The sequence below is a fragment of the Trichechus manatus genome, unplaced genomic scaffold, assembly GCF_000243295.1.
Source record: "Trichechus manatus latirostris isolate Lorelei unplaced genomic scaffold, TriManLat1.0 scaffold00014, whole genome shotgun sequence".
Classification (NCBI taxonomy): domain Eukaryota; kingdom Metazoa; phylum Chordata; class Mammalia; order Sirenia; family Trichechidae; genus Trichechus; species Trichechus manatus.
Window position 1 is genome coordinate 20036528 of NW_004443950.1, and position 12836 is coordinate 20049363.

The following is a 12836-nucleotide window of genomic DNA, read 5'->3' on the forward strand; positions in this document are numbered from 1 at the left end:
TCTTTCTATGTCAGCACTGAAAGGATTTAGAAAGGCTTGGGCTCAGGTGAACCCCTGGACTCTTCCCAGGACTCTTCTACATTTTACTAGATGCTACATGGATCTTCTACATTCTACTCATTCTACATGGACCTTCTGTTGTGTCCATGGTCACTCTTCCCAGGGAGCAGAAGCCATTTGCAAATTACTTTGATGGCTGAGGAAGTGTAGGTCCTGGTTTGGGAACAGTGGACTGAACGTGTGTGTGTTTAAGATACTGTAGCTGGGAAAGGAGCTAAGAATGTGTTCCAAGTTCCGTTTCTCTTTGCCATCCAACACCAGGTGCGCTACCTTCTGGAGTGGACAGAGGACGAGCTGGATGAAGTGGAGGACGCTGCTGGTGCCGTGGGTCTTGAATTTTGCCATCCCTTGTGCCAGTGCCCCAAATGTGCTCCAGCCCAAAAGGTTTGGCTCGGCTTCTGTCAGGAGGGGCACAGGGAAGTTCTTCTTTCTCCCTCTTACGAAGGGTCTCTGCTTCTCAGCCAGATAATTGATGAGTGGCTGGTAGAGGTATCCCCTAGATATGATGGGGGTTAATTAGCTTGGGGGGAAAGAAGCTGATGCTCTGTGGGATCTGGCTTGGGCTGCCTGCTTTCTGAAGCGGTAGTGTTTGAACTGCTCTACTGCTGTCTGGGCCGCCCAGTCATATGGCAGGCGTTTATGAACAGACTTACCTGCTGCAGGTCCCAGAGAGGCCTGTTACATCGCTGCTGCCTTTGCTCATGTTGGTATGCCCCTCTGTGGGAGGGCTCCGGGTACAGAGAGGTCCCTCTGCCAGTTTCCTCAGTGGTAACATCTTGTAAAACTGTGGTACAATGATGTTGACTTGGATGGAATCCGTCGATCTTATTCACATTTCCTCAGTTTTACTTGCACTCTTTTAAACCTTTTATTGGGTTTTACACAGCAAATCAGTTTCCCATTCAACAATTGATACATAAATTGTTCTGCGACATTGATAACTATCCCCACAATGTGTCAGCACTCTCCCCATTTCCACCCTGCCTTCCCCGTTTCCATGCCTCCAGTTTCCCTGCCCCTCCTTGCCTGCTCATCTTTGCTTTGGGGGAGATGTTGCCCATTTGGTCTTGTATGTTTGATTGTTCTAAGAAGCAGATTCCTCGCGGGTGTGATTGTTTGTTTGATAGGTTTGTTTATTGTTTGGCTGAAAGGTGACTTCCAGGAGTAGCTTCAGTTCCAGGTTAAAAGGGTGTCTTAGGGCTGTAGTCTTGGGGGTTCCTTCAGTCTCTCAGTCCAGTAAGTCTGGTCTTTTTTATGAATTTGAGTTCTGTTCTACATTTTTCTCCCATTCTAATGGGGACCTTCTACTGTGTCCATGGTCAGAATGGTCAGTAGTGGTAGCAAGACACCATCTAGTTCTTCTGGTCTCAGGCTGGAGGAGGCTGTGGTTTGTGTGGGCCATTAGTCCTGTGGATTAATTGCCTCCTTGAATCTTTGGTTTCATTCGCTCTCCTTTGCTCCAGATGGGAGGAGACCAATAGTTGTATCTTAGATGGCCACCCCAGACACTACTTACCAAACTAGGATGTGGAACATTATCTTTACGAGCTATGTAATGGCAGTTGACCTAGATGTCCCCCAAGACTATGGTCCTTAGCCTTCAAGCCCAGTAACTCAGTCCCATGAAGTGTTGGGATTTGTCTAGGAAGTTTCCATGACTGTGCCCCCTATGTGCTGTATTATATATGTGAGTATATATGCAGCACATACAAATTACATATATACAAATGCCCACAACTATACTTCTGTATGCACATATGCATGCGCATGTACTTCCATGCACCCTCCCACACCCATATAGCACACATATCTACCTGTGTAACCACTCACAAATTGTTGGTTGTTATTACTGTTGTTGCAGAATTATATATGTTATATAGCGTTTACCGTAGTTGTCCTTTATTCTTATGTATTTCTCACTGCCTTTATTTACCTTGGTCACGTGCTGACTTCCTCCATGTTGTGAATTGCCTTTTCCTTCACCAGAATTAACATGTGTCTATTATCAGTAAGTGATTTCTCCCTCCCTCCAGCTCCCATCCCTGGTAACCATCAAAGAATGTTGCTTTCTGTATTTAACCCTATTCTGTACTTTTTATAAAAGTGGTATACGATATTTGTCCTTTTGTGATTGATTTATTCCATTCAGGATAATGTCCTCTAGATTCATCCATGTTATAAGATGTTTCATGGACTCGTCTTATTTATCACCGCATATCATTCCATTGTATGTGTGTACCACGTTTTGTTTAGCCATTCATCTGTTGTTGGGCACTTAGGTGGTTTCCGTCCTCTTGCTGTTGTGAATAATGCTGCAGTGAATGTGGGCGCGCAGATGTCTGTTCGTGTCGCTGCTCTTATTTTTCTAGGATATGTATCTAGGAGTGGAATTGCTAGATCATATGATACTTCTATTTCTAGCTTTTTGAGAAAGCATCATAGCTTTTTCCATAGTGGTTGTACTGTTTTACAGTCCCACCAGCAGTGTGTAAGAGTTCCAGTCTCCCCACAACCTCGCTAGCATTTGTTTTGTTTTTTTGATCAGTGTCATTTGTGCAGGGGTGAGATGATATCTCATTGTAGTTTTGATTTGCTTCTCCCTAATGGTTAATCATTGCGAGCATCTCTTCATGTGTTTGTTAGCTGCCTGAATGTCTTCTTTGGTGAAGTGCCTGCTCATGTCTTTGCCCATCTTTTGATTGGATTGTTTATCTTTTTGTTGTTAAGGTGTTGAAGTTTTCTATGTATTTTGGAGATTAGACCTTTGTCAGATAAGTCGTTATCAAAACTTTTTTCACAGTCCGTAGGCTCTTTTTACTCTTTTGGTAAAAGTCTTTTGATGAGCATAAGTAGTTAATTTTTAGGAGATCCCAGTTATCTAGTCTGTCTTCTTTTGTTTGTGCATTTTTAGTTATGCTTAATAGTACATTATGCCTAGATTAGGGTCCCTAGCTTTGTTCCTACGTTATCTTCTAGGAACTTTATAGTTTTAGGTTTAATATTTAGGTATTTGATCCATTTTGAGTTGGTTTTCATGTACGGTGTGAGGTATGGATCCTGTTTCATTTTTTAACAAATGAATATCCAGTTTTCCAGCACCGTTTGTTAAAGAGACTGTCTGTTCTCCATTGAATGGACTTCAACCCTTTGTTGAAGGTCAGGTGTCCACAGCCTGTAGCCCATTGCCATCGAGTCAGTTCTGACTCATAGCGACTTTATGGGACAGAGTAGAACTGCCCCATAGGGTTTCCAAGAAGTGGCTGGTGGATCTGAGTTGCTGACCTTTTGGTCAGCAGCTGAGCTCTTAACCACTGCCCCACTGCACCACCACGGCTTCAGCTGTCCATAGCTAGATGGATTTACTTCTGCGTTCTCAATTCTGTTCCATTGGTCTATATGTCTGTTGTACCAGTACCAGGCTGCTCTGACTGCTGTGGCTGTATAGTCAGTTCTGAGATCGGGAGGTGTGAAGCCTCTGCTTTGTTGTTCTTCTTCAGTAATGCTTTAGCTATTTGGGGCCTCTTTCCTTTCCATATAAAGCTGGAATTAGTTTTTTCATTTCATTAAAGAATGTTGTTGGGATTTGAATCAGGATTGCATTACATCTGTAGATTGCTGTGGTTAGTATTGACGTTTTCACAAGGTTAAGTCTTGCAGTCCATGAGCATGATATGTTTTTCCATTTACATAGGTCTCTTTTGGTTTCTTGCAGTAGTGTTTGGTAGTTTTCCTTGTATAAGTCTTTTATGTCCCTGGTTAGATTTATTCCTAGATATTTTATCCTTTTGGGAGCTATGGTAAATGGTATCGTTGTATTTATTTTGTTTTTGGAGTTCTCCTTGTTAGTGGAGAGGAATCCAACTGATTTTTGTATGTTGATCTCATACTCTGCCACTTTGCTGAATCCTTCTATTAGTTCCAGTAACTTTCTTATGGAAACTCTGGGGTTTTCTATGTATAGAATCATGTCATTTGTGAATAGGGACAGTTTTACTTCTTCCTTACCAATTTGGATGCCCTTTATTTCCCTTTCCTGTCTTACTGCTCTGGCGAGGACTTACAGTACAAGATTGAATAAGAGTGGTAATAATGGGTATCTTTGTCTCATTCTTGTTCTCAACTTCTCTCTGTTGAGAATAATGTTGGCTGTTGGTTTTGTATATATGCTTTCAATTATTGTTGACGAATTTCCCTTCTGTTTTTCTGAGAGTTTTTAATCAGGAAAGGATGTTGGATTTTATCAAATGCCTTTTCTGCATTGATTGAGATGATCATGTGATTCTTTTCTTTGTTTTATTTATGTGGTGAATTCTGTTGATTGGTTTTCTAATTTTGAACCACCCTCGCATCTCTGGTATGAATCCCACCTGATTGTGATGTATTATTTTTTTGATATGCTGTTGAATTCTCTTGGCTAGAATTTTATTGAGAATTTTTATGTCTATATTCATGAGGAATGTTGGTCCGTAATTGGGTTTGGAATTGGGAATGCTGGCTTCAGAGAATGAATCGGGGAATATTCATTTCTTTGGTAGCATAGTGGTTAAGAGCTACAGCTGCTGACCAAAAGGTCAGCGGTTCGAAGCCACCAGGTGCTCCTTGGAAACCCTATGGGGCAGTTCTACTCTGTCCTGTAGGGTCGCTATGAGTCGGAATTGACTCGACTTGATGGCAGTAGGTTTGGCTTTTTTGTTTTTTTCTGTGTTCTGGAATAGTTTGAGTAGAACTGGTGCCAACTCTTCTCTGAATGTTTGGTAGAACTCTCCGGTGAAGCCATCCGTCTTAAAAAGGCCATGCTGTGCCGTGCCGGCTAGTAGGTCACCTACAGTCTGTAGGTCTCCTCACTGGCTATTTTCATTCAGTTTCTCCTTCCCTTCAGTGTTTGATCTAATTCTTCATCCTTCCATTTGCTGTTTTGGGTTCCCAGATGGTCATCTCTATGTGTTCCGCTTGGTTTCTTGGTTCCTCCTGTAGGGGGATGGCGTGGTGTGTGCTAACTAAGCTGCATTCTTGGGCTGTTTACACTTGTACTCACTTGTGTGTGTGTATTTAGTTTTATACAATTCTATCATGTGTAGTTTGTGTATCTACCACCACATTCAAGATAACAGACCAGTTCTATGACCACAAGAGTTAAAAATCACTCAGGTTGCCCTTTTAAAACCATACCCATCTCTCTTCTCTTCATCCCTACTTATGCCCGCCTTATCCCTAACCCTTAGCAATCACTAATCAGTTCTCCATGTCTATAATTTTTTCATTTCAAAAGTGTTATGCAAATTTAATGATACAGCATAATCTTTTTGGATTGGCTTTTTTCACTCAGCATGATTCCAAGTTACATGTAACCAGTAGTTCATTCCTTTAGTGCTCAGTAGTCATGGTATATATATACTACAGTTTAACCATTCACCTGTTGAAGGACATGAGTTGTTTCTGGTTTGGGAATATTACTGATAAAGTTGCTGTGAACATTCGTGTACGTATATATTTTTTGAGAACATAAGTTTTCATTTCTCTAGGATAAATGTCCAAGCGTGCAATTGCTGGGTCATATGGTAATTGTATAATTAATTTTACAAGAAACTTCCAAACTGTTTCTCAGAGTGGCTGTACCACTTTACATTTAAAATGTTTATAAAGTCCAGTTTATAAACTTTTCTTTTGTGGTTTATGCTTTTTGTATCTTATTTAAGAAATCTTTGCTTACCCCAGTGTTGCAAAGAATTCCTTCTGTTTCCTTCAAGACATTTTATAGTTGTAGCTTTTACATTCAAGTGTGGTGCATTTGCGTTAGTTTTTGTCTTTGATGTGAGATGAGGGCTGATGTGCAGTGTTTTTTCCATATACAGATAGCCAGTGGTTCTAGCACCATTTGTTGAACAGACTTTCCTTTCACCATTGAATTGTCTTGGCTTAATATATCATTTTAGGAGGCATGCTTTATTAAACACAGGATACTAAATGGTGAGAAGGGGAGTTAACTTTTTTGTATATCATATCTTTCTAAGATAATAGAGATTCACCTGTGGGCAGTCTGATTCTGGATCCCATTGTGATCCTAAGTTTTGCATAGGGGATGTGAGGGTGGATGGCGTCAATGCCCTCAGCCCCATATACTTAAGTACTAATGGCATTTCTGTTTCCATCTTCTGCATTTCCTAGAAGCTGTTCAAGATTCCTGCCAATGGGCTTGGTGTGAATGTGACCAACCAGGAGGGCTCCTCTCCACTGCATGTTGCTGCTCTGCATGGTCGGGCTGACCTCATTCCCCTCCTGTTGAAGCATGGTGCCAATGTGGGGGCCAGAAACGCAGACCAGGCTGTCCCACTCCACCTTGCCTGCCAGAAGGGCCACTTTCAGGTACGGGTTCTGTCTCTGGGCAGAGTGTAGTAGGTGCTTGGTTTGGTTAGACCTTCTCTTGGTGGGGATGCTGCACAGGGCCGAGGGTTTGGTGGCTAGCCACAGGAGCAGCCCCGATATGCACATGGTGGGCCGCTCAGCAGCACACACACAGCTCGGTGGTGCTCCCTGGGGAGCCAGCTCCACACGCACTGCCGTTTACCTCTGGGTGCAGAGAGCTGTCATTCTGACTGTGACCCCGGCAGGAGCTGTCCCTGGTGTTTGGTCATTGAGGGCTCTACCCATGGTCATCTTGCTAGCTTTACATTCCCACAGCCTGGGCTGTGCCAGGCAGTTTAGTGCTTCATAAAGTACAGCCCTGGACCTGTAGAAGGAGGTCAGGAGCCTGTGCACGAATTGACTTTTTTAAAGTCCTGTTTTTCTTTTTGAAACTTAGACACACACACAATTTTTTTTTTAATCTTCCTTTTTCAGTTCTACTATAAGGTTTTTTAAAGATATGGACCGTATTTCAGGTCTTCTTCTACCTCTCCCATTGTATCCAGCACAGTGCTTCAAGCATCATTTTCTAACCTGTAAAACTGGAGTAGCAATTCCAGGTGAAATGAGAAAACTAGTGCCTAGCACACTGCCTGGCACACAGTAGGTCCTCTGCAGATGTTAATCCCTAATCCCCTTCCGTTGGTCGACTTTCTTCTGAGGGTTAGACGTGTCTGAAGAGCCTTAGAGAAAAGTCAGAAGAGTATTGTGTTAGAGGATTTCTCAAACCCTGCAAATTATAATTAAGGTTGAAAACTTTTCTCTTCTGGGCTAGGTGGTGAAGTATCTATTAGATTCTAATGCAAAACCCAATAAAAAGGATATAAGTGGAAATACACCCCTCATTTATGCCTGTTCCAGTGGACATCACGAAGTCGCCACGCTGTTGCTACAGGTGAGTAAGAGCCCTCGCCGTCTAGGAGCCATCTGAGAGTGTGGCCCTGGTCATAACGGCATAACCTCAGGGACTTTCATGCATGATCTCACGCTCCAGCCTGCGCTCATGATGGCAGAGGATAGGCCTCCCGCCCCTTGCCCTCAGCAGGCCCACCCGCATTTCCACGTACGGTTCTGTGATGGGAGATCAGGTCTCGAGGTCTGTGCTTCATCAGGATCAGAGTTAGGGTCTTAGGCTCTGCTGAGGCTGAAGGTGAGAATCTCACCTCATTACTGTAAGTTGAATTGTTACCTGAAGTGTGAGCTTAATGCCCTTCTGTGTCACTGCTACTCTTTTTCTTCTTTTTTTTGTGGTGAAATATATATGTAACAAACATTTCAGCCATTTTTACACGTACATTCAGTGACATTGATTGTATTCACTGTGCTGTGCAATAATCACCGCAGTCTGTCTCCCGATTTTTTCATGGCCCTTAACAAAAACTCTGTACCCCTCATGCAGCATCTCTTTTTCCGCTCTTGATAATGGTTATGCGTGTTGATCGTAAGAGAAAGAACTTAAAGCAGCAGGGGGAAAACCAACTTGCCAATAATCCTGCTACTCAGAGGCAGTTAATTTTGGTAGACTTTTAAAAACGTGTACAGTTTAGATTAGTATTGTTTTCTCTCTTGCTTTTTTCCATTTAGCATAGGAAATCGTTTATTAAAACCTTGGTTTTTAACGGTTGCATAACCGTGAATGTCCTGTAGTTTTTGGTTTTGTTTTCTTTTTTAACTGACTGTGCTCTGTATATTTAAGTAGCTTCTATTTGTGGCGCAGTGGTTAACAGCTTGGCCGCTAACCAAAAGGTCGGCAGTTTGAATCCACCAGCCACTCCTTGGAAACCCTATGGGGCAGTTCTACTGTGTCCTATAGGGACGCTATAAGTCGGAATCGACTTGACGGCAGTGGGTTTTATTTTATGATAAATGCTGCAGTTGTCTTTGTACATAAATCTTTTTCTCAATATTACTTTTACCCCTAACATTTTATTATGACAACTTTCAGACACGCAGAAAAGTTGAATTTGAAGGTAAACCACCCGTATGCCCGCCACCTAGATTCTACATGAACGTTTTTAGCATTGCTTTGACGGTACCGTTCCTCTTTCTAGCGTGGAGCCTCCATTAACGCCTCTAACAGCAAGGGCAACACAGCACTGCACGAGGCTGTGATAGAAAAGCACGTCTTTGTGGTAGAGCTGCTTCTGCTTCATGGAGCGTCGGTTCGTGTCTTGAACAAGAGGCAGTGCACAGCTATAGACTGTGCTGAGCAGGTGAGTGGAGGGAGCTCAAGAGCTGAGAGAATCCCAGGCTCCTGTACAGCTCACTCTTGAGCCCTTGCATTTAAAGCAGATCTGGGATGGTAGTAGCCAGATCTTTGAATCACTGGGCCAGACTGAGTTGGCAGGGTGTGCCAGAAAGCCTACCAGTGTGGTTAAATACCTGGCCCTTTGTCTCCTGACCAGAGGCAGCACACGCGGGGAGCCAGGAATCATTCTTCAGGGGTAGTTTTGAAAGGCGCGAGAGGAGGTGCCCCCCGACCAGCTGCAGGCGGAGGCGCCTCGCTCTGGCACATCTTACCTGCAGCCAGGTAGTGGAGGGGATAGAGTTTGGTTTCAGGGGAGGTAGCAAGTTAGAACATTGTCCTGGTTTCACCCTGCCTGCAGTGTGAATACACCTGGTGCCTTAGTAGCATGATAGAGAATGTTTGTGTAGTTTGTGGATTTAAAACTCCTTGAGTTCTGTAAGGGGAATTGTAATTACTAATTTACCACTCTCCGGTTCTGTGGATGTTTGCCATGGAGAAATGGGGAGGAAAAAGTGCTTTTCTGGCCCTGTTTCATGCTGAACCTTTATCTGTCTGGCTTTCTATTTGGGGATAAACAACCAGTAGGTTGTTAAATGACACACTTAACAAACCAAACCCCTTGCCATCGAGTCCATTCCGACTCATAGCGACCCTATAGGACAGAGTAGAACTGCCCCATAGAGTTTCCAGGGAGCGCCTGGTGGATTCAAACTGCCCACCTTTTGGTTAGCAGCCGTAGCTGTTAACCACTACGCCACCAGGGTTTCTAAACCAAACCTGCTGCCATTGAGTTTGTTCTAACCCACGTTCACCATAAATCCTGCCTTCTCATAGGCTGATTGTAGTAACTTTTAATTGTCAGTGACATTTCTTAACAGAATAGAAATATTTTAAACTTTCAGTTTAGTACTTCCTCAAATGATGATGATGATGATGATGGATGTTTTTTATTGAGCGCTTACTAAGTGCTAGGCCCTGTTCTGGGGTCCCTGGTGGTATAGGCAGTTAACATGCTCAGCTGCTGACTGAAAGGTTGGCAGTTCAAGTCCACTCAGAGGCATCTCAGAAGAAAGCCTGACAATCTACTTCTGAAAAATCAGTCATTGAAAACCTCATGGAGCCCATTTCTGCTCTGACACACACGGGGGTTGCTGTGAGTCGGTGTCAACTCAATGGCAACTGGTAGACCTTGTTGGGTTTCGCTTGCTTTAACTCACCCAGTTCTCTTGATAACTGTACAATAATAGGTCATATTATCGTCAGACCTGCTGCACAGAGCAGGTGAATACCTGGCCCAGAGTATCTAGTAGAGGTCAGATCCAGGCTCCAAGTGCAGGCCGACTGGCCTCAGAGGGCTGCTCTTAACCACTGGGCTTTATGACTTCAAAGGTTTGTCTGCAGTTGCCTGTGAGCATTTCTGCCTAACCACACCAGTGCTAACATTTAGATTGAAAGCAAGCAATCACCTGCTAAGAGATAATAAAAAATAATTGCTGTTACCTTTTCCTTCCCAAATTGTAGAATTCGAAAATAATGGAATTACTTCAGGTAATACCAAGCTGTGTTGCCACATTAGATGATGTTGATGAAATGGACAACAAGGACTACATTACTGTTAAGATCAGGAAAAAATGTAAGAGCTTACTTACATTCTTTCCGTAACTCTCCGCGTGAGTTTATTTGGAAATCCACGGGTAGTGGCTGGCTTGTATAAAATGTAATTATAATCACGACGGGGTGGGATCAGGCACCAAAGACATGTACGTTACATCCTGAATTACCAGATGAGAGGTGAGCTTTTGTTGATACTGGTTTTCTGGTTGATTGTAATGATGCTTCCTAAGGACGTGAGATAGAAACTCTCAGCGTCCCTTGAACTCTCAGCGTTGCCCTGAAGGAGCAGGCCTCTACTTACCAATGGGAGAGCAGAGGCAACCTCTGTAGGATCTTTATGCTTCATGTTCCAAAGCCAGGTGTTCTTCTGAGCATTTCCTAGACATCCGGGGTAAATGCTACCTTTCCAACTTTTTTTTTAAAAATAGTTTTTGCAGGTGTGCATAAGTTGGTAGTAAGCAGTTGTCATACAGGGGAAGGGACTGAAGTCTTTTTTTTCCTTAAGTTATTCTAGTTTAGAAGGGGTTCTTGTTCTGCTTTTTTTAAAAAAAAAAAAAATTACAGTGTGGGTTTGCAGTGCCAGAATCTGCATAAATTGATCCACACACCGGGGTCCGTCTACGGCAGTCACCGTAATTGGCTGTGGCTGGAGAACATCAGTGTATTGAGGATTCATCCTTCCTTTTGGGGGAGTGCACACGGTAATAAATAGGTAGCTTCTAATATAGTTCTTTAAGCTAATTCAGTGCTTAATTTTCTTAAACTAAGAAAGTGGAAGATTGTATCTATGCTAACATTTTAAAACAATCTTTAACACTATTTCTGAAGTATTGAGAAGTTTATCCTTTTATCTACAGGGAACTCAAAAATGTGTGATTTACCAGATGAACCTTTTACAAGACAGTTTCACTTTGTCCGTCCAGCTGGCCAGTTTAAGTAAGTATAAAATTCAAGTTGATTTCTGCGCTTTTGACCCTATAGTTTACTCACAACTGAAATAGGATAGTCAAATTTGCACTGGTGTCATCAAATGCTGCCACCCTGTGGCCAGTGAGAGTCTTTCATTCCACTGTCCCAAACGTGGAGCCCTGGTGACTTTGTGGTTAAGTGCTACGGCTGCTAACCGAAAGGTCTGCCATTGGAATTCACCAGCAGCTCCTTGGAAACCCTGGGGGGCACTTCTGCTCTGCCCTACAGTGTCGCTATGAGTTGGAATCAACTCGATGGCAGTCGGTTTTTTTTTTTTTAAATCCCAAATGTTTAGGGAGCGCTCGTGGTGCAGTGGTTAAGTGCTCACCTGTTAACTGAAAGGTTGTTGGTTCGAACCCACCAGCTGCTCCTTAGGAGAAAGATGTGGCAGTCTGTTTCTGTAAAGATTTACAACCTTAGAAACTGTATGGCGCAGTTCTGCTCTGTCCTATAGAGTCGCTATCAGTCGGAATCGACTCGACAGCAGTGGGTTTTGTTTCTTTGATTATCCCAAATGTTTATTTGGGTTTCAGGGGAAAGACTTCAAGGGAGATTATGGCAAGAGATAGAAGTGTCCCTATTTTTACTGAAGACTCGATTAAACACTGCCTTGTAGTCATTGTTTATAAAATCTGGCTTTTAAAGTAATGCATAGTGAACACTTAATAGTCTTCATTTTATTATTCCCTTCAGTGTAAGAATAACAGTTAAAAGTGGAATTCTTTAGTGGGATGGTCAAGATTACAGACTTCTTTGTTATATTTAAAAATAACATTTCTGAGCTGAGAAAAGAAAGGGGAAAGTGGAAAATAGTTGTATGCATGGTAACAGCAGTTCATGGTGTGTATAGTAGGTGAAATAGCTCAAATTTAGCAGCCGTAGCACTTAACCACTGTGCCACCAGGGTTTCCCAAATTTCACTATCTAAGCAACTTTACTAATGTTTTAATCACTAATATAGGAGGAAAACAGTAGTTTGCATGTAGATTGATAACAACCTTCTCCAGATATAAAGTTGCTCATAGAGACAGTTCTGTATGTGGCCATCTCCTGCAGCACTACTTAATCTCTCAGTTACGAAATGAAGCCTGCTTTAGGAACGATGGTGCTGTAAATAAGGACACTCTTCACAGAAGGAGCCCTGGTGGTGGTAAGAGCTGGCTCCTAACCAAGAGGTCGGCAGTTCGAATCCACCAGCCCCTCCTTGGAAACCCTGTGGGCAGTTCTACTCTGTCCTGTAGGGTGGCTGTGAGGTGAAATCGACTCGACCGCAGTGGGTTTCGTCACAGAAACATGACTTTTCTTACTGGTGCTTCTCAATACACCTACTTCTCACTTATCCGACATTTCACATTTACGATAACAGTAGAAAATCAGTTAGACTATTTTGGGCATTAACGAGGAGCCGAGGCAGAGGGGGAGGAGGAGGAAGAGAGTGACGTTTCTGAGAAGCAGCGAGGCTGGTAGGGATGCCAGAGAGATTCCTCTGTACCTGGGTTGGGCGGAGGGGCCGGGCTAGGCCTGTGGTGAGCGCGGGGCGGGG

General features: G+C 43.1%; 1 protein-coding gene across 4 annotated transcripts in view; it reads left to right on the forward strand.

Annotated features, from left to right (window-relative positions):
- ANKRD27 (ankyrin repeat domain 27) overlaps positions 1–12836 on the forward strand; it is a 74353-nt gene that overhangs the window by 58522 nt on the left and 2995 nt on the right. For 3 of the 4 annotated variants that reach the window (XM_023726944.1, XM_023726942.1, XM_023726945.1), the window contains 6 exons: positions 322–444; positions 6226–6423; positions 7238–7357; positions 8514–8675; positions 10232–10343; positions 11182–11260. In XM_023726944.1, coding sequence (XP_023582712.1) covers positions 322–444; positions 6226–6423; positions 7238–7357; positions 8514–8675; positions 10232–10343; positions 11182–11260 — 794 coding nt within the window. The remainder of the gene's footprint in view (positions 1–321; positions 445–6225; positions 6424–7237; positions 7358–8513; positions 8676–10231; positions 10344–11181; positions 11261–12836) is intronic. The other variant, XM_023726943.1, reaches the window with a different exon arrangement.